Source organism: Pteropus medius, unplaced genomic scaffold (assembly GCF_902729225.1).
Source record: "Pteropus medius unplaced genomic scaffold, Ma_sr-lr_union100, whole genome shotgun sequence".
Lineage (NCBI taxonomy): Eukaryota > Metazoa > Chordata > Mammalia > Chiroptera > Pteropodidae > Pteropus > Pteropus medius.
The window spans coordinates 1,421,402-1,449,095 of record NW_024354550.1 but is presented as its reverse complement, the minus strand read 5'-3'; the positions used below and the strand labels follow the sequence as shown (position 1 = coordinate 1,449,095).

At 35.4% G+C, this 27,694-nt stretch overlaps 1 protein-coding gene and 1 long non-coding RNA gene across 2 annotated transcripts; one reads left to right on the top strand and one right to left on the bottom strand.

The window, feature by feature from the left end:
* Window positions 1-26: 26 nt before the first annotated feature.
* SELENOT (selenoprotein T) lies at window positions 27-27,122 on the bottom strand. Its single transcript, XM_039855111.1, has 6 exons — window positions 26,899-27,122; window positions 12,937-13,047; window positions 12,320-12,446; window positions 9,553-9,640; window positions 7,007-7,160; window positions 27-6,493 (listed from the first exon to the last, which is right to left on the bottom strand). Exons 1-5 carry the CDS (start codon window positions 27,033-27,035, stop codon window positions 7,036-7,038), a joined length of 588 nt encoding a protein of 195 aa, XP_039711045.1. The 5' UTR covers window positions 27,036-27,122; the 3' UTR covers window positions 27-6,493; window positions 7,007-7,035.
* LOC120596615 (uncharacterized) lies at window positions 26,112-27,537 on the top strand. Its single transcript, XR_005651212.1, has 2 exons — window positions 26,112-26,497; window positions 26,678-27,537. It is a non-coding gene; the product is annotated as an uncharacterized LOC120596615 (long non-coding RNA).
* Window positions 27,538-27,694: the final 157 nt, after the last annotated feature.

Here is a 27,694-nt window from a genome sequence, read left to right as displayed (position 1 = left end):
ATACAGGACCACCATTTTAGCCTTCCTCAAAACTTTCAAAGGCTTTTATTTTCAGCGTTTGTCATTACTGTGTACAGTATTTAACTAGATTTTTGATATTGTAACTTTATATAACATTTTAAAACTCATAGTTATGCCTCTCATATTATTTTTCCAAATGTATCTTCTGGACACAAATTTCCTGGAACACAGCCTCTTCAGTTACTGTGTTTTACTGTGGATTATATAGAAAGTTTACATAAGTTTAAAGGAAATGACTCTATAATGCACTTTGTTTCCTAAGATGGTATGTACACAGACACACATACACATATACACACCCCACCCCAAGAGGAATAAGATATAATACAGCAGGAGTTACACACAGCCTCAGGAGAAACACAACTTCCTGGAATGTAAATTTTTCTGGAAGATTTAGAGTTACTAAGAATAAAATTTTTTGTTAAAACCCACATGAACAATTTGGAGTAAAATGAATTTTTGCATGAATTTTAAAATGAGATGTTGACAAAGTTGTGTTTTACAATGGGTCACATCATGCCACAGTCCCAGGCAGACCTGTTCTTCAACAGAAATGTTGAGAAGTCCTAGTTTAGTGGAATGGAGCATCTTCATTCACTGAGTTCAAACCCAAGAACTTTAAGAGACCATGTATGATTCAAACTCCAGCTCAGAGGCAGGCGTGGTATTTTTAAACCACCTTACGGATGTTACAAGTAACTGCCTTGCCTGGGATATGTGACTGGTACTCTCTATATGCCTTGCAATTCTCACCATGGAAACAGTAAGGATAAGTGGTCAGGAAAACTGCAATTTGTAAATCTACTTTTGGGAAAAGAAATAGGTTGTCAATTAGTACCTTGAAATGTAAGGAAAAGAATTTGTCATGTAAACTTTCCTTCTCTCCTGGTGTTCCCTGAATTCACAAACTTTTTCTTTTTCAGTTTAGCTTATTTGAAAAATTCCAGTCCATATTAGCAAAAGTAAGAGTCAACAAACAGTTATGAAACAAAATTGATTAAATTTTTGTTTGCTTTGTAATTGTCTCTTCATATCTGGAGTAATTTCTGACAAAGTCGTTTGCTTTTACTCCTCTTCCCCAAAGCCCACCAAAGGTGTAGATTTGGGTTTTTTGGCACTGTAGAATCAGAGCAAGACATTCTCTTCCTTCCTCCCCGCCGCCTCGGTCTTTAGTAGATATTAACATCTTTCGCAACACCAAATTACCATGTTTCTGTATATTATAGAATTCTACTGGCAGAATCACATTTTTAAGTAACCTACTGTTTAAATACATTATATACATGATATGCATAATGTATTTAAACAGGTTATACATATATACATATATGTATACATATATTTTTTTATGTCCACAGTATTTAACTTTTTATTGATTAAGAGAGACTATTCTACAGCCCAAATATTCATGTTTCATAGTTCAGTAACACAGGTCAGTGGCAAACTTCCATGGAATGCAACCCAAAGAAATTCTTTACATTCCAAAATCACTTTGCATTCTTAAAGATACCAGCCTTCATCTCCTCAAAATTGTTCATGGCATCAGAATTTCTGTAGAAATTTCCATATGCCTTTCTTGGTTCAGCCACAGTAAACTTATAGAAAGCTGCAACCCCCAGGGATACATGATAACGCCAATACAAAATCACAGTCTCTGGACAAGAGGCTATGCACCTGAAGTTTCCTCGAAGCACTAGAAAGCATGGTAGTTATATTCTCCTCAACACCACTGTCCTTCCTGGTGGAAAAATGGACTGTGCTCCAATAGCAGGCAGGAGTATTTTTAAAAATCTATATTTTAACACCTTAAAAATAATGTCTCATCTCTTGATTTTCTGGGCTATTAAAATAAGAAATCCAGCAGCATTTTCAAATAAAATTTTAAAAAATGTTTAGGGGAAAATATCATTGGAACACTTCCCTGGAAACAGATCTGCTCTTAGCAACTCAAGAGTAACAATAAACAAAGGAGCAGTAATTGTTTTCTCTTGGTAAGAGTTGCCAGGACACAAACTAAATGTGTATAGCCAAGTGGCCTAAGGGAGTGTTGGTAGCAACCTGCTGGCCAGGTTCTAACGCTTTTCCTTATTAACCAAGCCAAACAACCCAATGCTAGCTCCCACCATTCCAGATAATTCCCAAATAGCTAAGCACTTGATCTGAGCAGCTTACAGTCACAAAGCCATAAACTCGTCTTAACCCATAATGATCCTGGATAAGAAGGACGCTGAGTGGTGAGTGACATAGAGGAAAGGAAGAGTAAAAGATGACAAAATCATTAGAGTGGATATCAAGTGAGAAACAGAATCCAAAGATAAGAATGTGACCCAAGTTGCACCAGAGTACATTTTTGGGTTTTTTTACCCATGCTCATTCCACTCCCATCTTCCCTAGCCCCACACCATCTTCTCCCCAGTTGTGGTGCAGGCTCATGGAGACATGAGGCCAATACAGATGAAGAGTTCTGATAATTACATTTAAATACCGGAGGGCAACTCTACATTGGGTTTTTCAGTTACATGAGCCAGTAAATCCTTTACTTTTAGGGGGCCTTCATTAAGTTTTGATTGGGTTTCCCTTGAAGAGTTCTATTATGATTACTACAATAAAACTAAAAGTATTCCTTTTCTCTACTTAGAACTATAAAAATTTAAATAGGTTTTATGTAAATATCAGGATCAGTTGTCACTAGAAAATATAAGCATAATGCAGGCATGTTGCCTGCTTTACCGAGAAAATCTAACAACTCAAACCAGTTATCGTATACTGAAGACTTAACATTTTCCTTTAAAATATCCATCCAAAGGTTAACATACTAAATCACCAACAGATAACAAATACATCGCATCATTAAATTGGGACAATTATGTCAATTTATTTCCTTAGAAACATAATTTCCTTCTCACCTTATTCTGTTTCTCTGAGTTCCCACTTTACCGAATTCTTGTTCTTAATAAGTCACTGTAAACATGAAGCAAATGTGTAAAATATTCTTCTGTCCCATGAGCTACATTTTATTCCAGGTTAAGTCATAAGCTTTGCATTCTGCTCTGTGGTACAGTGCTCCTCAATGTGGACCACAGACGGACAACACCGGCCTTATCTGAAGGCTTGGCTGAAATGCAAATTATTGAGACCCATTTCAGACCAACTGAATCAATCTCTAAGGATGGGATCCAGAGATTTGTCTCAATGATTTTTAGGGACACTAAAGTTTTATAACCATTGCTTTAGTATGTTTAGTTATCATGTTGTTTCTTTTCATTTTGCTCATGCTTAACCTAGGCAACGGAAGACATTCTATAAGCCTTGAGAGTGAGTGACTTAACATTCATCCTACTGTAGCTGAGACCAGTTTGTATTTTTCTTCAGGATACAGTTCAAGGCTAAGTCTATTTCTATTTGCTTTTCTGTGACCTAGGGAAAAGGAGACATGGACTGTGAAGAAAAAGGCTCACCTGGATTTTTAAAAAAATATCTGAACTTTGTTCTTCCTGAGATTGTTAAATTGTCTATATCAGTCAATTGTCTATACCAGTCAATGCCCTCATTTTTTTTTCTCTCCAGATCTGGAGATGTTAGTATGACATTCTCAGGAATTGTAGACGGTGGGGTAAAGATGGACAAAAATGTAAACTGCTTCATTCTGTTCCACCCCAGCACAGAATCCATCACAGAGCTGTTGACAGTGCAGCAACACTGAAGCACAAAGGGACCATAAAACTCGAGAAGTAGTTTAAGGTCCACGAGAGTGGTAAGACTTGAGTGCCAGACTTTGGGTTAGCACTAGTTGGTTTCAGAAGCCATTAAAAATAAACATTATTTGATGACATCAATTTTTACAATGTAAAATTTTCCAAATACAGTTATCATATAAAGTGCTCTAGCACTGATTTAATTCCACAATGGAGGGATTCCTTTCAGAATCAGCTTAAAAGTTTATTTTCACAATGCTAGAGGTAAGCCCCCAAACTTTATAATCCCTCACATTTTCTCTCAAAAGATTTAAAAAAAAAAAGGCTTTCATATTAAATATCATATCATGCTTAAAAAAACTTTAAGGCTTTTAAAAAAAAACTAAATTATTTAATATTACGACAATGATAAAATGCCAACAAAGTCCCAAACTAAAAACATTCAAAGTAAGAAAGAATCATCACTGGGATCTTGTTATATTTTCATAGTGTTAAAGGATGATCAACTGCTGTTGTTAATGTCAGTGCCAAAAAATGTATTTATATTCTGAAACATATTTGTCTTGCAGATCTTGAGGTATAAAGCCATGTTTTGCTAACATTTTTTTATTAATCTAACAAATAATTTCTTCCACAATAACAATTGTGGTAAAAACTCCAATAACATTAGCCAACCCGCTGTCATGTTCTATGGTCTTCTAATTAATATAGTACATAGACATTTTTACACTGCACAGCTAAGACAAATTTGCAGGCAACTAATAAATTCTGAAATATTGGGAATATTATAAAACTACATTCTAAATAGTTTCATTTTAACTTTCCCTTTTTCCTTAAATTTTTTTTTATATTCATGCTTCCTACTAATTTTTTCAGAGACCCCATAAAATCCTAGATTTAAACATGGCCAAAGATAAAACAATATTGAGATATGGGTGTCAACAAACTAGCTGAGTTTAATCAGTATCTAAGCCACCTAAAGCTATTCTCTAAAAGATAATTTATTCATCCAAGGCAAATGTGGAAAATGTTAGAACTGGATCTTAGGTTCTTCATGGTTGACCTGTCAGATACATGGGAACATCCAAGGCTTGGGTTTGAAAAGTCTAAATGCCAAAAGATTAGCTGTGTTACTAGTGGAATATCTATCAGCTGAAGAAAGTCCATAGACACATTCAGCAGTGTGTTCAATTTGTAGAAGATAGGAAGTTTGAGCTGGTACAAATCACGGTTTTAAGCCCTAGTCAAAGATAAAATGTTATTACACCTGAATAATAATAACCCGTAACTTCGCAGCTTAAATAGTACTGACTCTTGCCACTATATAAACTTAGGTTACAGTTCTGTAGCCTTAATTAAAAGGATAAGCCATTTAATCAATTTTCTGCAGAACTAACTTCTTGTCAGCTAGAGATTACAGTATGTCCATCTGAGGCTGTCATAATCATGATCACTACCAGCCATTCATTCAACAAATACTCAGTGACAAAGTATATGTTTGTACTAGGTTGTACTAAGTGGCATATCCAATATTGAATTACCTCATAATTTTTCCATAAATCTCTTTACTTCCACTAACAAATCTAGACCTACCACTTCTATTCCTGCATGGAAGCTGAAGTATATTATGACTTGCTATGTGACTATTTTTCCACATTATGTTCCTATTTCTGCTAAATACTCTTACAGTCTTTTTAGAACTCTGGAAAGATATTAAATTCACTGAATAAAAAAAATTTCAAGTTTGTTCCTCAAATATAATAAAATTCTGATATATGTTAGGCAAGTTAAATCATTAGACAAGTGATCTCCACTCAGCTAATATTAATGTTGAAAAGAGATTCAACTAAACTTTCTTTAGTGAGGCAAATTTCAATTATCCTAACAATGGTAAATGATCTATAATTTATGTGTGAATCTCAAGTGTGTCCCTTATGAAGTTATCTGTAAGTCAAAAACAAAAATTTAAGCAGACGACTATTAAATATTATAATGTTAACAGGTACGCTGGGCAATAAATTCAAAGTTTTTATTTAACTTATATCTGCTTAGTTTTTTATTGATAAGTATAAAGGCCCAGTTAATCAACTCATTAGATTGGTCAAGGCAAGACACTTGAACTATAACAGGATTTAAAAAGCAGTTGGTCTTTTAGTCGTTCTCTGGTAATCACTCATGCGTACACGCGCACACACACGCGCGCGCGCGCGCACACACACACACACACACACAAATTGGTAGAGTACTCTGTGTATAGGATTTCCCCCCATATTCCTGTATAATGTACTATTCACAATCTGCAGTATTTTGAAAACTATACAAATTGGACATGACCAAATTACAGATGTCTGATAAAGTACTTGAGAACTTTAACTGTATTCCCAAAAGATCAATTTTAAACTATAAAAAGGAAAAGTCATATAAAATCACAACAGATTTAACAGAAATCTTTGAAAAAAAATCAAACTAACTCATCTTTCTACTTTTTCAAATATGACTAAGGGGGAAAAAAGTACAAGTAGTAATGTCCACGTTTTTTAAAAACTATTAACTGAGTAGATTTGGGGAAGGAAAAAAAACTATACAGTATTATTGCACTCCATGAATGTGCAGAATTCCAAAATGTGCCAGCACTGAAAAACTGTCTTGCACTGAGGTTTTCCAAGAGGTACAACGAGCCTGCCAAGAAAGCATCTGGTCTGTACTAACAGCTTGCTGTCTTCAGTACAGGCCTTCATAATGTCAGTCACGCTGCTCTTGTAAAAATCCCTTAATGTCTGAAAGACACAGAAAAAAAGAATATTTTATTTCAAACCTCACTCTTATAAAATCAACTCTTTGATCAGAAAAGAATTGAGAACATCTCTGCTAAGCAAAAGTTACGTAACACCTCTCTCTGTTCACATACATTTGCTTATAAATTCTCTATCTTGAACATGTTAAGAGAATTTGCATACTCTTAGGAACTAGCTATTTGAACGTAATAAGAGACTCTGTCTATAAACATCCTACGTATATCAATTCTGGCCACTAAGGGTTCACAGTCAAAAAAATGATGTTACAAGCCCAATTATTAAGCCTTGAAGATAAAATTATTAGCACAATCTTACTTTATTTTGGCAGGCCCAAACTCACTTATCTTTTATACATTTTAATGAAGAAAACATCCATCTGTTAAATCCTAAGTTGGAAACCCAAGTGATAATATATGTAATATCTGGCATCTTGCTGATTCATGATGAGAATTAACTGATACATATACATAGTTCTTATATTTTTAAACTACTTACAAAAGAGTTTTCAGTGCTGATAGGTGGGGCTATGATCGATGATGTGGGATTGAATCCATATGCACATTGAGCTTCATTTCATTGTCAAGAATTTGAACAAGCTGTTGCATGGATGGAAGGTGACCAGATTCCAGCTTAGACCACACAGGTACATCTATAAAAATAAATGGTACCGGCACCCAAAATTAAAGATGATTCTGTAATAAACATTCATTTCACAGATATTTATTTTCTGTGTACACAGCTGGGGATACAAAAGTGAGTAAAAGAAGTAAGGTTCTTGCTCTTATATTCTAGTAGGGGAAATACAAAAATAACTATATAAATAGCTACAGAATCACAATTGTGTACTAAGAATTAAAACTAGAAGATGCTATGAGAGAGACCTATAAGAGGATGGAAAGCCTTTTGTCTTTACTATTAAAAGTGAGATACTATAGTTAAAAGTGAGAGATAGCCGAAATATAGAAGGGTGGTACAAGGAGGCTAGATGTAGGCCGGGACTAGATCAGGAGTCACCAAACTATAAAAAGCCAGATAGTAAGCATTTGCAGCTTGAAAAGATAAACAATCTGTCACAGATACTCAACTCTCATGGTAGCCTGAAATGAGCAACAGGCGATACATAAACGAATGGGAATGGCTGTGTTCCAATAAAACTTTATTTACAAAACAGGCAGCAAGTGATATGATCCACGAGGCCATGGTTTGCCAATCCCTAAGCTACATAATACAGGGCCTTTTGGCGACATTACATGTTCTGGTCTTTATCGCGAAAACAAAGTAAAGACATTTAATGAATTTGAAGCAGTGAAGCAACAAGATGAAATATGCATTAAAAAAAAAATCACTGTTTGGAGCAGGTGTCAGCAAATTTTTCTGTAAGAAGCCAGATAGTAAATATGTTAAGTTTTATGGACCAAGAAACGAAATCAAGGATATTATATAGGTACTTATATAATTAGAGAGATAAATTTCCAAAAATTTTTCATTGAGGAAACTTGAAACTTTAGGTATAGACACTGAAATTTGAATTTCATATAACTTCCATGTGTCACAAATTATTAATATTTTTAAACCATTAAAAATGTAAAAACCATTGTTAGCTCATAAACCATATTTGCCAACCTCTGGTTTAGAAAACATATTACAGCAGTGGTCCCCAACCTTTTTGGCACCAGGAACCGGTGTTCCTATGAGAATCTAATGCCTCATGATCTGCGATGGAGCTGAGGCAGTGATGCTAGCACTGGGGAGCAGCTGCAAATACAGTTGAAGCTTTGCTCACTCACCTGCTGCTCACCTTCTGCTATGTGGCCCAGTGCATAACAGGCCACAGACCAGTATTAGTCCATGCGCCAAGATTTGGGGTCTCCTGTTTTAGAGGTTAACAAGCTAACTGTGGCCTGGACTAGGGTGGTGCCAATGAAGATAAAGTAGATTTTTGAGAAATGTAAAAGGTGGACCTGAGAATACTTGGAAATCCATTAGATATGAAAAGTAAGGGAGAAAGTGACGTTATCCTAGGTTTCTGAAATGGGAAACTGGGTACAATGATAATAGTGTCATTAAATAACTAAGAAATCCAAGGAAGAAGAACACTGGAATACACAAGAATTATAGGAAGCAGAAGTAATCACAGTTTGGGCATAGTAGTTTAAGATTCTTGGGTATAGTAAAAAGGACAAAAGCTTACTTTTTTTTTTTTTCTTTTCTATAGCCTTCTGCTCTAATCTCTCTCTTTGCTGAGCTTGTATTAACAGGACAGGACAGAAATTTACAGCAGCCCAATGCCTATGCTCACTGTAAAGCTGTCACCCAACCCAGATATCTGCAAACACTCCTGTCCTGGCATTTTAAGATAAACTGAAGACTCCTGCCATCTTTGCTAAACAGACCCTAACTGGCGCCAGTTGTCATACAAGCCATTACTCAACACCTCCATCCCACACTCCTTTTAACCGAATAAAAGCTCTACTCCACAACCCCTCCAGGCTAGTGTATCTTCTTTAGCATCTGTCCCCTTTCCTCTCTTGGAAAGTGAATAAAACTTTGTCTATTACTCCGATCTCGACTCTGTGAATTCTTTCAGAGCCTGCGTTACCAGCCTGCCCTAACATATGGCATAGCAGTCCTTAACCTTTTTGGCACCAGGGACCAGCGCTCTTATGAGAATATAATGGCTGATAATCCGAGGTGGAGCCAAGTCAGTGATGCTAGTGCTGGGGAGCTGCTGCAAATAAGATGAAATTTCGCTCGCTCACAGCTCACCTCCTGCAGTACAGCCTGGTTTCCAACAGGCCATGGACAGGAACCAGTCTGTGGCCCAGGGGTTGAAGACCCCTATACAGCACATAGAAAAGAGGTCTATAGGCCTCTAGAGCTATACATTCAGGGGTCATCATACAGATGTTATTTTAAAGCCATGAGAGTAGATCAGGACCATATAAAGAGATAATATAGCATACTATGAAAAACAGAAAAGCCTAATATTCATTATAAATCACTTAAAATGTATCACAGAATGTAGACTATTCAGAACCCACCATTCAAAGTTATCTCAAATGCACCTGTTGACATACACTGGTTCTCAATCATGTTGCTCAAGAAGAAAACCATCATACATGCATAGACCTAAAAGAAAATATAATTAAGTACAATGGGCAAAGTCATTTTGAAATCAAAACAATATGACAACTTAAGACACAGTAACCTTTAAAGAAGTCTCATTTTCATTTGATAATTGCTCTTTTTTAATCTACCTTAAAAGTTTCCACGCAAATTATTACTGCCATTCCATATGTTCAGATGACGTACATGGAAAAAGAAAACTGTAATATTAATTCACAGTTCTATACATGCTGAAGAACTTATATGATATTCATAATGTAGAGATAGAATCTCTAGATCTCTCTTAAGCTATTAGGCTTAATGAGGTAAACAAAAGTATACCAGCATAAAAAGGGTCCATTTTATCATTTTTTTAATATAATGTATGAATTCACAAGAGACTACTGATGCAACAATCAGCAACTTCATGTATTCAATACAATCTGTTCATGTTCTAAATAAATCATTTTAAGTCAAAAATGTTTATTTGGTCTTCATCTCAGTTTCTGGCACAGAGCACCCAAAATCTTTGGAATTTCCTAAGTGAAAGGAGTAGAAAAAAAAAGGTGTCTTTTGTTATGTTAATGAAGTGGCTTTTGAGCCTCACCTAAAGGGGAAATGGGGGGACAGTGGTTGCCAGGAAAACCAATTATATTATTAGAGGGTTGGAATTTCCAGTTTCAGGGAAGAAGGGATGGAGGTCGAATTAGTTACCAATGGCCAATTATTTAATCAATCATGCTTATGTAATGATGTCTCCATAAAAACCCAGAGAAATTGGGATTGGAAGCTTCCAAGCTGGTGAACATGTAAAGATGTTAGGAGAATGATGAGCCTGAAGGGAGCATGGAAGCTCTAAGTCTCTTCCCACATACCCTGCCCTATGCATCTGTTCCATTTGGCTGTTTCTGAGTTATATTCTTTTACAATAAACTGATAATCTAGTAAATAAAATGTTTCTGAGTTCTGAGTCACTCTAGCAAATTAAACAAACCCATGGAGGAGGTTGTGGGAACCTCTGATCTGTAGCCAGTTGGTCAGAAACACAAGTAACAACCTGGACTTGCAACTGGAGTCTGGGGGTGGAGGGGAGCAGCCGGGAGGGTGAAGGGGAGTTGTCTTGTAGGACTGAACCTTTTTTAACCTGTGGAATCTGAATCTGATGCTACCGCTGGGTAGACAGGTGTCAGAATTAGTCAAGTTCTTAGACACCGGCTGATGTCTGATAATTGTCAGTGTGGTGGAAACCCTTCTCCATCTACACACAGGTTTAAATTGGATCCAGAAACCCAAAAGACAAACTAAGAATAAAAGTAGGTTAGAAAGCACTGGCATATTAAATTACTTCATTCACTTTAGAATGCAAACCTATACCCTCCACCAAAAAACTTGAAGCTCCTTAATGGATAGGTTTCAATTTAACAAAATCACCTGACTACAAGGAGAATGTAGTAAGGATGTCAAGTCACAACAAACTGTTTCAGAAAAAAATTAATCAAAATGCCGATAGCACATGAGAAAGAGCGTTGCCTGCCCACCTCCCCCTTGAGCTAAGTGGACTCTGATTTCATACAGGTTACCCTATCATTTGGGAATAGAAGTCATCTTCAATGGGAACAGTACACAAGGGAGTGTCATGAAACCTAGTTTTCAAGGACATTCCCCTTCTACAGTAGAACAACAATTTATATGTTTATAGAAGTAAAATGCACTAAAGGTATTTTTAAATCAATAAGATTAATAAAAATAACAAAACATTATCAATCAGTACTTCACTCTCAATTCTTAATCCTATGCAAATCAATGTTTTGTTAACAGAGTAGATACACTTTAATTAACAGTAGCACCTGAGGATGTTTATGTTAAGTAGTCTTGCCTGTTATTGGAAATAAGTAGTTCCCTAAGAAAAAGAAGTACAAACTATGTTGGAGCCAGCTAAAAAGGTAGTCTTAGACTATAAGTAAAGGACAAGTCCAGATAGAGGACTCTAAAAGTAAATGCTCCTTAGGAAACTTAAACAATCTAATCCAAGAGAGAAATAAAAATTAGTCCCATTTCTCACAGCAGAAAGGTAAACCCTCCAGAAAATACGATTTTAAGTAAAACATTAAAAAAAAATCTAGAAAGAATGTGTGCTGCAGCAGGATCCTACAAAGAAAATAATAGCACAAGATTCTTATGTGTATTTATATTGATCATTTCAGGTAATTGCTAAACAGATTCCCTATGAACAGCAGAGTCGAAGGACAAATAATAAAAACAGAGTGAGAGAAAAAAAGTGTGTGTGTTTGGTAAGAACAAGTCAGTGGAAATCTCATTTTTAATATGAAGAAACCCATTAATTCCCATATCAGTTGGTATAAAAGGCCTACGTTATGTATATATTATGTTTTGCTGGATATGATTAGGCCTATATAATCAAAATCAGGTATTAACTTATTTTGTGCCCAAGTTCTACTAATGTGATGCCTGCCTATCCTTCAAATAATACAAAGGTGAGACCTAATCATTCTTACAAAAGTATGGAAACAAACCAAAGGAGGTTAAGCGCCTTGCCCAGAGATAAAAAAAGTGATTTAAGATAAAAAAATTATGTAAACATGTGAATCAGCAACAAGTACTCAAAAAGAAAACAGAATTCACTAAAATATATTCACTGACAACCTAAAAACTTACAGCTACTAAAGCTATTAAATTACATACCTTGTTTTCTTGGCCCCACTGCCAGATGCTAGGAGCTTGCATGCCAAAGAAAGCAAAAGGATCCTTGCCAACAATTATTAAGCCTATTAATACTAGTTTGAAGACTGACAGGAAAGATGCTATGTGTCTATCAAAAGAAAAGAAACAAATTCATCAGAAGCCACATTTCTCATTTACTTCAAAATTTCATAACTCAAGTGTATGTGTACAGACATTTTCTAGAAAAAATTTAACTTATTAATTATAACTAGTGAAAAAGATAGTAACTAGTTCATTGTACAGTTTTAAAACAAAATGCATCAGCCTTTAAAAAATATTATTTTAACAGTATAGAATTTTATACCATTGACTATAAGTATTTGAGTGTTCGTGGTATAGTTCCACAATAAAAATTACATAACAAAACGCGTCTTTAGAAAGGGCGTCACCTAAAAAATGACCCTCCTCTTTTCCTTTTTACAGAAAAATTCTGTATTTCCTATTTATGAAACACTGTTCTCCATATATTATTACAACCAGTTAAGAAATTTTAATAACCAAGGAAAGTTAACTGAACCAATTCACAAAAGTTTACAAAATCAAATTCTTTCCCTTTTAAGTTACTGAAATTTACTTACCTATATATTGGTTGAGGGAGGTAATTCTCTCCTTCAATGCGGATGTCTGGGTACCGCTGCCTAATAACTCGCATGTACTCCTCAAACACCCGCCTATAACCTCAGGAAACACTGGAGAAAAACAAAAGCGCTTCCATTAAGTGATTTAAAATATGCCTAGATTTATTGTGCAGTTAGACAAAGCCTAAAAATTATTACCAAAATTAAAAGTGCTTCTCAAGAACAATCACAAATTAATAATGATTAATGCTGGATGACGGGTATATGGAGGTTTTTTTAACAGATTTTACATATTTAAGTTACCTCACCTCAAGTAAATCATTCCTTTAGAATACGAAATTTTGTAGATGTGAGTTATTGTTGGACAACAGCAAATATCTACTCACATATATCAGTGTATTTTGAGCTCTCAAGTCAATTTGCCTTTAAAAAAAACAAAAACAATGACTGTATAAACACTGAAATGAAAAAACTCTTATTCATCTGAAACAGAGACTTTCAAAACTGAGACACAAGAAACTTTAAAAAATGCCAAGGCATGAGACATAAAACTCTGGTTCTTATTCCCACTCGTCCCCTAACTGGGAACACATGGCTGCTCAATCATAGTTAAATAATTCTTAGGTACCTTCTGACTCTAAAATTTGATTCTACTTTGCAAAGGAAAACAAGGATTGGGAAGAATCTTTAGCAATATGACAGTAATCCATACCATTGCTCTAGAAATTAAGTCAACAGCATCTAATCATCTTCATAAAAATCTCTGAATGACTACACTATGGATATATAATATATGTTGCCCCAGCAAGAAAAGGGCATATACCACCAGAGTGCATATATATGAGAAAAAAAAGTATACTGATCAAAGCAATTGAAGACATAAATATATGAAAAGATATCTCGTGTTCATTAATTTAAAGAATGAAAATTGTTAAAATGTTCATACTACTCAAAGCAATCTACAGATTCAATGCAATCCCTATTGAAATTTCAATAGCATTTTTCACAGAAAGAGAACGAACAATACTAAATTTTTATGGAATGACAAAAAAAACCCCAAATAGCCAAAGCAATCTTAAGAAAAAGCTGGAGGCATCACACTTTCTGGTTTCAAACTATATTACAAAGTATAGTGATCAAAACAGTATGACATTTGCATAAAAACAGACACATAGATCAATGAGACAGAATAGAGAGCCCAGAAATAAATCTACACATATATGGTCAATTAATTGAAAACAAAAGAGCCAAGATTACACAATGGGGAAAGGATAGTCTCTTCAATAAATGGTGTTAGGAAAACGAGACCACTATCTTACACTTTACACAAAAATCAACTCAAAACGATTAAAGACTTGAATGCAAGACCTGAAACCATAAAATTCCTAGAAGAAAACATAGGACGTAAGTTCCTTGACAATGGTCCTGGCAACCATTTTTTAGATTTGACACTAAAAGCAAAGGCATCAATAGCAAAAATAAGCAAGTGGGACTATATAAAACTAAAAAGCTTCTGCACAGCAAAGGACACCATCAACAAAACGAAAAGGCAACCTACAGAATGGGAGAAAATACTTCCAAATCATCTGATAAGGAGTTAATATGCAATATATATAAGGATTGTACAACTCAATAACCAAAAAATTAACAATCCATTTAAAAACTGGGCAAAGCGTAAGAGATGAAATACTGCCATTTGCGACAACATGAATGGACCTCGAGATAATCATGCTAAACGAAATAAGCCAAACAGGAAAAGTTGAAAATCACACGATATCATATATGTGGGATATAAAACTAAAAGCAACAAATGAATAGGACAAATAAACAGAGACTCATGGACATGGACTACAGACTTGTGGTTACGAGAGGGTAGGGGATGGGGGAGGACGGGGGCGGTAGACGGGGTAAAGAGGGTCAAGTATAGGGGGGTGGGGGTAGGTGAAGTGGGTAAAGGGGATCAAATACATGGCAGCTCAAGGAAACTTGATTTTGGGTGGTAAATACACAATAGAATATATAGATGTCAAATTATAATGTACACCTGAAAATTATATAATTGTATTAACCAATGTTACCCCCAATAAACTTAATAAAAATATATATAAAAAAATAAAATAAAAACTGGGCAAAGGAGCCCAAAAAGACATTTTTCCAAAGACGATATGCAGATGACCAACGTGTACATGAAAAGATGCTTAACATCACTAATCGTGAAGGAAATGCAAATCAAAACCACAATGAGATATCACCTCACAACTGCTAGGATGTCTATAATCAAAAAGACAAGAGATGACAAGTTTGGTGAGGATGTGGAGAAAAGGGAACCCTTGTACACTGTTGGTGGGAATGTACATTGGTACAGCCGCTATGAACAACAGTATGGAGGTTCCCTAAAATATTAAAAATAGAATGACTATTTAATCTAACAATCTGGGTATATGAAACCATTATCTCAAAGAGATACCTGCATCCCATGTTTACTGAAGCATTATTTACAATACTCAAGACATGAAATAAATCATGCATCACCTATCGATAGATGAATAAATAAAGAAAAGGTGGTATATATAATACGATGGAATATTATTCAGCCAAAAAAGGAAATCTTGCCTTTTGGAACAACATGGATGGACCTTAACTATACTATGCTAAGTGAGATAACTCAGAGAAACACCATTATTGTAAGATCTTACTTATATATGGAATCTAAAAAAGCCAAACTCATAGACACAGATGGTAGGTGGTGGCCAGTGGCTAGTAGTAGGGAAAACAGGGAGATATTGGTCTAAAGACACAAATTTCTAGTATCAAAGTAAGTCCTGGGGATGTAATGTGCAGCATGATGACTAACATTAACAATGCTGCACTGTACATTGGAAAGTTGCTAAGAGAGTGCATATCTTAAATGTTCTCATCACAAAAGAGGTGATTATGTGAGCTGATGGATGTGTTAAATAACTTAACTGTGGTAATTATTTCACAATATATATTACATCAAATCGTTGCCTTAAATATATACAATTTCTATTTGTCATTCATACTTCAATAAAATGGGCGGTGGGTGGGGATAAAGTGGTACCGCCATATCAAGAGGAGCTTACAAATTTAGGTATGATTAAGCACTTTAATACATTAAGTTCTAAGTTAAGGAACACAATATAAAGTAATGAAAGTACCATTTGATAGAGAGAAGGCAGGATCAGTAATTAAGTTTTAATACAGTAAAACCTGAGGTGCCAGCTTTGTCAATTACACTGTCATCAGGAAAAAATAACAACCATCACCAGCAACCAAAGGGAACAGCATCAAGTTTATATCTGACGGAGAAATAGTCCAAATACTCATAGATCTCAATTTAAGAAAATTCACTTTTCAAAAAAAAAAAGTGAGAAACTCACCAGTCTTTTCTTAAACTAATACTTCCTCTATATTTAGAATAAAAATTTCATAGAAAATTACATCCCTAAAGTATGACATTTTTTCAAAGGGATACAAATCTCTAGAGCTACATACTTAAAAGAACTCAAGAATCTCTAGATACCTCACCTTTACTAAACATTCATCTTATCCAATATTTTATGATTACTGTTGTTACATTCATCAAGCATTAGTACTTTGCCTCAATTGCTTTTTCTATAAGAAATTGTGAATGACACTTTTGCTTTGAAGATATAAAGCTGAAACTTCCTTTTTTATAGATGAACAGAAAAACATGAAATCCAGGAAGATCAAGTGACTTTTCCATCATTAAATATTCATGTATTATTAATTCACTCACATATTTATGCCTACTATGTGTCAAGTATTATATTAGCGGGCATGCAGTGGTGAGTGACAGATATGGTCCCCGTCCTTAGTCAGGGCTGCGACTAGAACACAGATATGAGATCCTAGGTTCCTTCCATTAGACTCCAATAGAATAGTTAGATAATGCAAGAGTTACCCTTCCCTGCGTCCAGGAAGTAAGTTCTCTTTGCCACAATGCCATAACCCATATAGCTGACCTCCTGGTGGCAGAGATCTCTGAAGTTCTTCCAAGAAGAAGACATAGATTCTCTCTCTAGGAGTTCTAACTGTGGGTCCAAAGGAGTCCCTCATTTTGCTCTAGGAGTTCCGATCCTTCACCAAGGGAAGCCCTAAGAGGCCCAGCTAGAGAGGTGTGTCTATGTAGAGGCAATACTATTGGTCAGATTCCTCCCAGTCGCCCATTTCTTTGGCTGCTGTGTTCTATCCTAACTGTATCCTCAGTTCTTCCAGTCCTAACTCTAATTCAGTTTAGTCTCAGATCCTTGCACCAAACTCCAAATAGTATAGGTCCATAATCTTGGAAAAAAACAAAACAAAACGTTTAAACCACACCTTTCTTATTTCTGAAAAATGAAGCAGTTTACAAGATACACAACACATTCTTAGATAAGTTTATGCATAAGTAAACTTGCTTTCTGTATCTGCCTCCAGACTTGTAAGGAAAAACAAGGAACTTCTTTTCCTATATAATTTGTTTTCCCCAAAACAATTTTTGTTTTGAAATAACAATCAATACTACTGACAGAAAATAAAACATACTTAGTGTTTATCAAGGTGGGCAAAATGTTAAATTAAAGGCATACGTGGTAATGAGCCAGTAATCATTCAACCTGTAAACACCATATGAGGCTCTTTCAACTTATTTCATTCTTTTTGGGTCAGTAAGGAAAACTATGACTTCCAGTAAACTTCTAACAAATAAATATGTGAACATGCTAAAAATACGTTACAGCAGCTGCCTGTTCCTTCTGCTCTGAACCAAAGGGCCTTAAGAAGTAAATTTAACCTTTGAAAAGAAATTTTAAATTTAAGTCCTAATCACTTTACAAATCTCTTTCTAGTAATACAGAACTATCTTATTTATAGAGTCAACTTTTACACCTGCTGAACTTAAAGTTATTTTTCACACAATTTTCTAAAAGGAAGAAGTTGCATATAAATTAGATGATCTATGTGTAATAACTAGAAAGGAAATTTAGGTAATACAGAAAAATCCTTTGTCCATGCTAACTATTACAAATAGATTCTGTGCTTTTTTAAAGTCCATGTTTTCAGTTTCCTAATTCATGTGCCAACCATCACACTTTTCTCTTTTCTATACTACATCTGCACCTAATTGTAGTCTAATGCTAACATATCAAACCTGAGCCCTTCACAAGTTTATTAAAAGAAAGCAAAATCAGATAACTATTAAGAAATACTTGTAATTTCTATTTTTGCCATCTCTTGAAATCCTCTTCTGCTTTCATTTATAATAACTAGCCCTCTCCAACTGTCCTCTTACTCACACAAAGGATTAGATCCTGTTACAGTAAGACTCAACCCCTTGCCATAGCTGATGTTCCAGAAATGCAAATCTGTCACAGGAAGGCTCAAGTTCCCCGTGTAAAAATGAAGAACTGGGATTTTAAAGTGACTACCTCCACACAGGTGAACATATAACACCAGAGCTGTTGTGGGTAGAAGAGAATGATGATCTTTCAAAAGGACCAAGAGGAAATAAGTCAATCTTCAGAGAAGGGGGAAAAATTAAGAACATTTTACTAAGAAAAGTACAGATATGAACCAGAAGAAGAGTGAATTAAGTCTTCTCAGACTTTTAGTTTTCTATTTCAGCCTGTCTTGAGGCCCTGCTGCATTGCTGCCTTTCGGTTCTAAAAACTATTCTTAGGTAGTTTTAAACTGCATTTCTAAATGTGTTGTTCAAACCAGTTCAAAAAGGTTTCTGTTACTTACATCCCAAGAATTTCAACTAATATTTCCCCCACACTGTACCAAAAAAATCAGGAAGATATTTTCTAAATACTATGATTTCTAGTTGTCTACAACAATGATTAGTCCGACACCTCACCAATCATTGAAAATTGAATTTTTAGATGTAATCTTTGTTTCTCCTTGCTCCCTTTAATAGAAGAAGTAGTAACAGCCATTTGTCTGGTACATCATCTGCTCTAAGTGTTTTAAGCAATGAATTCTGAACAAGGTGCTCTATAAACCACAAAAGAATCAGATATTAAGGCTGTAAATAATAATCTGATAAATGTTTTTTATAAAAATTACAAACAGGAGTGCTCATATACTTTGAATGAAGATCAAAATATGGACCAGAACTTGCTCATTTTTTTTAAAAAAGTTGCAAAAACAGCAATAAAAAAATATCAGCTTATCAGGTTAAAGAATTGAATTATGTGAAATCATGTCATTTCTCTCCCAGTTGCCTCACTCTTGCAGCACTACAGAGGCCATCACAATATAACACATACAAAAATATGCCTAAAGTGGCTTCTCAGATTCCTGGCTTCTTTACTGAATTTATTCCAAAGACTTGATAAACCTAAAATTTGATTAATTATCTGTTTTTACTCTCTTCATTCTTAAGGTCACTAGATTCTAGTTTCCTTTGGCATGACATTTGAAAAAATCTTTTGCTGTAGACTATTTTCCCCCAAATTTATAAATTACTTAATTTCCTCATCTTTTCCTGATGAAGGAATTTTATTTCTTTACTCTAGAAAGAATTTTTTATTAAGCAATTAATAAGCCACTCACTCAAAGGTGACTTGATAAAGGCATTCAACAAATGGTGACTTATCTGCATTTTGTAGGAAAGTTCTTTGTCTCATCTTAAAAATACTTCCTATGTGTTCATGCTTTTATTTTTTTAATATATTTTAAAAAATTGAGGTACAATTCACATGCCCTAAGTATATTTTTATAAGTTTTTAGAGAGACTGATAAAAGATAACGTATATTGTGTTCTATGTTAATTCACTGGCCACACTGGAGCAGTCTCTTGGCTGCTTTGTTATTGCTTTGCTGTTTGTCTTATACTTTTACCTGTTTGTTGTGGGCTGATTTCACGTGACATTAGAATAAACTCAATAAAAAAAGCCAGGAATCTTAGAAAGAAAACCAGCAACAGGCTAAGTAGTAAGGGTATATTGGGAAATCAGAGCAGCAGGAAGAGAACTGACAGTAGCATAATAAATTCTAGAAGTTTAGCCCCAACAGTAGGGGTATGGGGGCCAGTCCAAGAAGGTTACTGCTAGCAGAGTATGTTCAAAACTGAAGTTTTACATGTATCACATTCAATGCCTAACAGCTATAAACTGAAGCAGAGGCAATCCAGGTAAAAACCTACCAGAAAGGAACAGTATCAGGAACTATCAACCTATACTCCAGTTAGGAATTTTAAAAGAAGAGAGAAAGGTTATCTTGGGGCCAACGACAGTGAACTACAACAGGCTGTACTCAATTTTCCAATAAATACTGACTGATGACAGGTACTGTGCTAGGCTCTAGAGATACAGCATCAAGCAAAACAAAGAAAAACCTGGTACTTGCAAAGTTCTAACGAAGAGACAGTGAGCTACTAACAGTCTAATGGAGAGAATACAGTTCATCAATTGATAAAATCTGAAGTTGTTTCTTGTCTTGCTTGAAAAACGGAGAAGAAACACCCAAGGGACTATGGAAAAAATGTCACAAATCGAAAGAGCAGAAACAGCAAACAGAAGATTCAAAGAGCCTACATTCAAAAACATTCTGCAAGAAGCAGAATGATAAAAGAGAGAGAGACTGCATAAAGTCATAAAACAAAAAAGCAGAATTTTAAAAAAATTTGAGGCCCTAAAGAAAATTGATGGGTGGAAAATGGAATCAGTGAGAGAATATGAACAAATAAAAATCACAGAATAAATTTCATAAATACATCAGTTTTTTTTCTATGGAAAATACCCTTTGAGAGCCCACAGAACATTTACAACAATTGACCACCTATATTTAGGCCACAAATAAGTCCAATAAGTAGAAACAGCAAATGTCACATTCTCTGATTACAATGAAATAAACTAGAAAATTTAAATAACCCAACCCACTTTAAGATCATCCAGAAGTATTAATTTAACTACATCAAAATTTAAAATGTAATACCCTCTGACATAATAACATTTTACTTCTATGGATTTAGTTTATAGGAATAATTGGACAAGTACACAAGATATCTGAGAATATTCATTTTAGCAAAGTAATTTTATGAAAAATTAGAACCTAAATGTTAAATAAACAAAAGATTCACTGGTTAAATAAAGTATACCGATCTCATACAATACTATGTCTGTTGATGCAGAACTGTATTTACTGACTAAAAAGGTAAGTAATGGAGGGGGAGCCAATTTCAAAAAAGTATACAATTTATGAACTCATTTGTATAAAATTACATAATATAGAATGTGTCATTGTAAAGCATCAGCTTGAATGAGGTTCTTCAAAATGCTAATAAAGTAGTTACAAAGATTTTACTTTTTCCATACACTTTTTAAAATTATTTTTACAACAAACATGTATTACTTTCATAGCCAGAAAGCTATTTTCATTTTTTAAGCTGAAAGTCAAAGAGTAAAGTTCCAAAGTTTATTAACCAAAGTTCTCATCACAGCATTAAAGATAATACAAATAATAAATTATAATGAGCACTTGATAAATGGTAGCATGTACACAGTGCTATGTGCTTTTAACTGATTATATGATTCCCGATTTCCTCATTTCCTGTCCCCTCCTATCCTCTATGCTGCGTGTAAGGCTTCATTTGCATATGTTCTTCCCTTAGTTTGTAAAGCTCTTTATATCTCCCAGTGGATAGCTCCCTATACCTTTCAAGATTTCATTTCCTCCTCTTCAAAGCCTTCCAACTCCCCCTGAATAGGTAATCTTTCTTTCCTCTGGATTTTTAAAGTCCTCCATTATGCCCTCTTTTAGAACACTCAGAATAGAATGTTTTACTGTCTGTCTCTCCCATCAGACAACTGATTTTCAAATGTTACTGTAAAAGACAAATTCATACCTTCCTAAAAATTGGACAAAAGAGGAAAACAAGTGGCATGAAAAAGGGGACATAAAAACGGAGAACTTGATTATAAGTAGTTCTTGCTAAAACATATGTAGCAAGATTTCTTCCTCACCAATTCCAGACTGCACTCCAAAATTAAGGTAAGCTATGTAAAAGTATGATTTCCCTTTTTGGAAAGCAGGGAAGGTGACTATTAGAGAGGAACCAGAGGACTCGAACAACACTCTTAAATGACAAAAACAAAAATGAAACACATATGCATGCTTTCATTTTTTTCCTTTAGGCTTCCTAACAGTACAAAATAGAACAGGATATTAGAGGTAATGGAATGCAACCAACATCCTCATTTTACAGATGAACAAACTGAGAACTAGAGAGGTTAAATTATTTCCAGAAGTCATCCAAAAGGTAAGAGGCAGACAGAATAGAACTTGGGACTCCAAACTGGTAGTCCAATAAACGTACAGTTTCCCAGTAACTATCCTAATTCAAAATTTATGAGGTTATCTTGGTATTTCTTGATATATTCAATTTGATTTCTACCACTTACCAAATGGCAAACTACTCTAAGGAAAAGTTTTAATTTTCTGTGAGAGAAGATAAAATCTTTAAAACCATTCATATTTTACCTACATCTAAAAGCTCTGAACTAAAGTACTTCTTTCGTTAAGTAGAAAATTATGTGCAGAGTATTCAGTTAATATTGCAGTTATTTGTTTAAAGTGGTAAAAAAAAAAGGATTAAATTCCACATAAATATTATACAATTTTTAAAAAATCTAACAGTAATAGGTGTCGTAGCCACTATTTTATTTATTCTCTATTAATACCCTGCTATTACTCTACTATAGGATCAATTTATTACTCCTTTATTTCACTGATTTCAAAAAGTACCTTTTTCTCTATTGAGCATCTTTTTAAAACTCAGGATTTATTTTATAATCATTAGTGTCTCACAGTTTAAATGGCACTATTTTTTTTTTCTTCTGAGTGGTATGTAAAATAATGGTGTATTTTACAATCCATCATATCTTAGGTTTAGTGAAACACAGTACGTTAAGTTTGTAGTTTCAATTACTGAGGCTATTCGGGAGGAAATGAAGATTTCTTTGTAGAATTTTCCCCTGGCTACTGTGTTTTAGTTTTAAAAATCCAGGGTTTCTCTCCTTCTCTCCCACCAAAAATAATTAAATTAAATCTGTCTCCTTTATCATTCCAGTGAATGACAGAGCACTGCTCTAGAACTCAGGAGTTATCTTTGACATTTCTCCTCTTCCTCTCAAATACATATGTAATCTGTCACAAATTTATCTCCTAAAAATCTCTCAAACCTGTCCCTTTAGTCTCTCCTTCTACTACCACCTTTCTGTTCCAAACTCCCTCATCTCTTGCCTGCGCAACTCCAACAGCCGCCCAAATGGTTTCCCCACATCTATTCTTTGTTTCCTGTAATGTCTTTTTCACAGTGATTCTAGCTGATCTTTCCTTAATATGGCCTGCCAGACCCTCCAGGGTCCATGCTGCCTTTTCTGTGGTCAGAAGCATTGGCCTTCTTAAGAAACTAAGTTCTCTCCCACTTTCAAGGCCATTGAACATGTTATTCTCCTGCTGGAAAGCTCTCTCAATAAATCCTATCCTTCAAGTATCAGTTCAAAGTTTATTTCTTCATGGAACACTTTCCTGATCTCCTGACAGGGCCTCTCTCATACTATGTAACTTTCCTTCACAGCATTTAACTTAATTGTAACTTTATATGTGTTGTCCACAGATTAATGACTGCTTTCTGCTCTTACTTGTAACATCTATGAGAACACTGAATTAAACTGTCAGCACCAAAGTGCCTGCACAGAGTAGATGCTCAAATATTTGTTGAATATGCAACTGTGAAGTCTACAGTAACTAACGTGATCTCTATAAATCACAATTTCTTAGATTTATTCAATTTGGCATTTTACTATCTTGATCAGTATCAACATCCAAATCTGTCCCAGGTCTTTTTTCTTGCCTCTGAACCATGAAAGCAAAGGCTGAGCTGGTATAAATTTAAATGAAATTCTGTTCTTGTAGTCACTGTTTCATTTACTTCTTAAAACTCCATTTACAATTTGGTTGTCCTAAAATTATAGCAGTGGATTCTTAAATTAACAAAAAATTGGAAAATCCTGCTATATTCTACTTATGTTTTGGAATCTTAACTTCACTATTTTTCGTAAATCAACTGTTACACATTCAAATAAGTATTAACTGTGAAGAGTTGTAGGCAGTAATCTCTTTAAACTGCAACAACTAATTAAATGCTGTAAGTCTGATTATGTGTTAAATCATCTATATGGTAAAAACAAAGCATGCATACAAACATCATGCCAAACTACTTGTCAGGATACATTTACACATAAAAATGACAAGAAAGGAAAATATTACAAGGGAACTTTAAGTTCTGATTAGAGAACTTTTAAGTTCTGATTAGAGAACTTTAAGTTCTGATTAGAGAACTTCCTTTTTTATGTTCAATATTTAAATGTCCAAATAAGGATAATTTTTTTCCCTACATACAAACGAATGTCATCATACTTACCCAATTTTACTGCTCAATCAACTGACATAATAAACCAAACACTCAGGTATGTAAAGTAATACTGCGCCGTCTTTGGAGGCTTCATAGGGAGGCATACCTGTCTTATTCACCATAGCACTTTAGTCTCTGGCACAAACAAGTACTGAACGAATATTTATTGGGAAAAAATACATGAACACAGAATCGGAAAGTTTATTTTAAGCTATTCTGCATGCTTAATCTTCCTCCCTTCAATTCCATTTGTGGGTTGTGTTGCTATTCTCTTAGCAATTACAAAAGTGATACAATTAAGATGGTATATTGAGCTAAAGTTAAAGAAAGAGTATTCATAATAAGGGACAAAAGCAATCAAAAGGAAGGTAAAAATAGTTCTTTCTTTTGTTAACAGTAGTAATTAATGAAAAACTGCATTTTACAGCACTAAGATTTCAAAGAGGTTTAAAGAATTTTCACATATTTATTATACTCAATTGTCCTAGCTTCCCCTCCTTTCCTAAACAAACGTGCAAATGAATGTCTAACAGATTCCAATGAAACCAGAAACCCCATATTCAACTTACTATATACAGATTAATCTCTGTGGAGAAAAGTAACAAACAAGCTAACTTCACCTGCATTTGGTAAGGGCATATTAAAACTGTTTCTCTTTTATAGATTTAAAAAAAAAAAAAAAAAGCACTTTTGTGTGTAACGTGCTCAGGATGACTCAAAGGAAAACCCTTATTAGACTTTTGGGACAAGTTTGTGCTTAAATTGAAAAATACTACTAAAAGTGCAATGAAGTACTTAAGACTTTTTAAAAGTTTAATTTGAAAGACTGAATGCTCTTCCCTACATCTGTTATACACATTTTGAAAACTTTGTTATGAACATCCTCAGTGGATGGTACACTTGTTATTGTGACAAGTATTCCAATACAACCAACTGTAAAATAAGAGTAGTTTGTAAAAAGCACAAGTGAAACCCAGAGATACAAAAGTAGAAAATGGAAAAATTACATAAAGTGGAAACTGCAGTCTTTTTTCTAAACTACTTAAATCCAAATGTCATATTTAAACCTTTAAACCTAATATTACAATATTTATAGGTTAGTAAAATGCCAGTTTCTAATTTTAAAAAAAGTATGGGAAAAAATCAGAATGGTTAAGCCCAAACTCCCACTTGCAGTATATATGAAAGATGGTATATGCTGGACACATAGTAAACAGTACAGAGAGCTTTTTTTTTTAATAAAAAAAATTACAAGGTTTTTAGTTTTCACTCCAAAAATAAAGTCTCACCATCTTATTTTCTGACTCTTAATGGACACTGATTTTTTTTTAAAGATTTACTTTGTCTTTAAAGATTAAGCAAAAAGCTAGCTGGATAAGCAGAAAAATCTAAACTTTAGTACACATGTTAAAACAAGATGTTTAAAAAAACTGATTTTAAATGCATTATGGCCGACACCAGTATTCCAAAGTATCATGACTCTGAAAATTTACTAATCTGACCATCCTATCCTGAAAAACACTCGTCATCTTTTGCCATACAAAATTCTAATTTCTGCAATTTTACAAATTTTTTTCAATTGAGACTTTCAACCCTTGAGACTTTCAACCCCACTTAACCTTACTACATTGATTACTGCTCTGCTTCCAATAATTAACTAGGTAACAACAAAATCAATTAAAGTACAATATCGAAAATTACTTTTTTTTTTTTTTGGTTTTGGTTTGTTTTTTCCCCCTCTCTTTCTCTTTCTCTGAATGCACAAAAAGAGATCTGAAAGATAGAAAGAGATGCCAGGGCAGGCAACTAACTCCTGGGAGGCGGGACTGGGGGAGAAGATGCAGTTGTCCAGGAGCGAACGGTTATGAGAAAAGCAACGTGCTTCTTTTCAAAGACATTCTGGAAATTGCAAACAGAATCAGCCTCCCCAGGCTTCTCCACGCCCTCCGGCTGTCAAAAGCCCTACTTCCTCACTCCATAGTCATTCCAGCAGGTCCTGGAGAAAAAGGCGTCTACCACTCTCGAGCCCCCTCTAAAGACCCGAATTAACCTTCACCTAGTGTAGGAGGGAGACTTCCTGGCAAAACCTCGGGAAAGGGGAGAGGAAAAGTGAACAGGGTGAGCAACGCTCGGAGCTGTTCCGCCAACGCTGCCCGGACTCATGCCTACCTCCCCGCAGGCAGCCAGGGTAGTCATGGCGTGACACCGCCAACCAGTCTTCGGTATGGACAAGTGTCCCCGCGTCTTCGCCTTTCGGTATATAACCTCGTGCCCTCTTTCCCATTCCTAATACTCTAGGAACCAAAAATGAAGTGAGAGGTTGTGCTTGGAGAAACAGAGGGAGGCCTGGCCATCCTGAGGAAGGACCCCAGAGAAGGCAGACTGCGGAAGGCTCCTGGCGCCGTTCCGCAGGGCCAAGGAAGGTTCAGCCCGCTGGGCCGCAAAGCCGGGACCTCGATTAGGGAGAAGCACTGAGCGGAGGCGCTGCGGGGCGACCGGGGAGTGGCGCATGTACTCACCAAATCTGGAACTTGAGCAGCGGCCCCGTGGCGTACTGCATCTTTAATCGCTTGCTAGGCACGCCACCCAGGTTGGCCGACGCATCGCTCCGGACCACGGCCAACGCCGCCACTAGGAGCAGTAGCAAAAGCCTCATCTTAATCCTGCCACTTCAGCCGCCCTCACTGAGACTGCAGACAGCCCAAGGCCGAGCCTTAGCGCGAGCCACGAGCCGCTCCCACCGCGCAGGCGCGATCCGTCAAGGTCGGCGAGGGAGGCAGGAATGCGCCTGCGCAGCCCGGCGCCTGCGCATGTTCTGGGAGGGAAAGGGGCTTGTTTCACCGTCCTAAGCCACCATCTTGAATGTGTGCAGGGGCTCTAGGCTGAAATGAGATACGCAGGAAGGGACAGAAGCAGGTGTGGGGGAATGTCAGAGTAGCTTGTTAATTGTAGGTCCCGGCACACCTAGGTTCTTCATAGAATTTTGTTAATGCAGGCATTTATCTGCCTGAGGCACTTAGGACAATCTGTTTAACAACCGTGGTTCAAAAGAACACTTAGGCTCTCATAACTGTAATGCATGACTATCTTGGGGTTCCTTGCTATGGACTTTTATTTGATCTTATAATATTGCTCTCTCATAAAAGAATTTAAAAAAAATTAAAAGACCTTTGGAAAATTTCGATCATATACAAGAACAGGATAATTTACTTATTAACAACCTTTTATAATTATCGGCATCTTGACAATCTTGATTGTGTATAGTTCTGACCACTTCTTCCCCCAGGGAAGCAAGAATCAGACATCGTATTATTT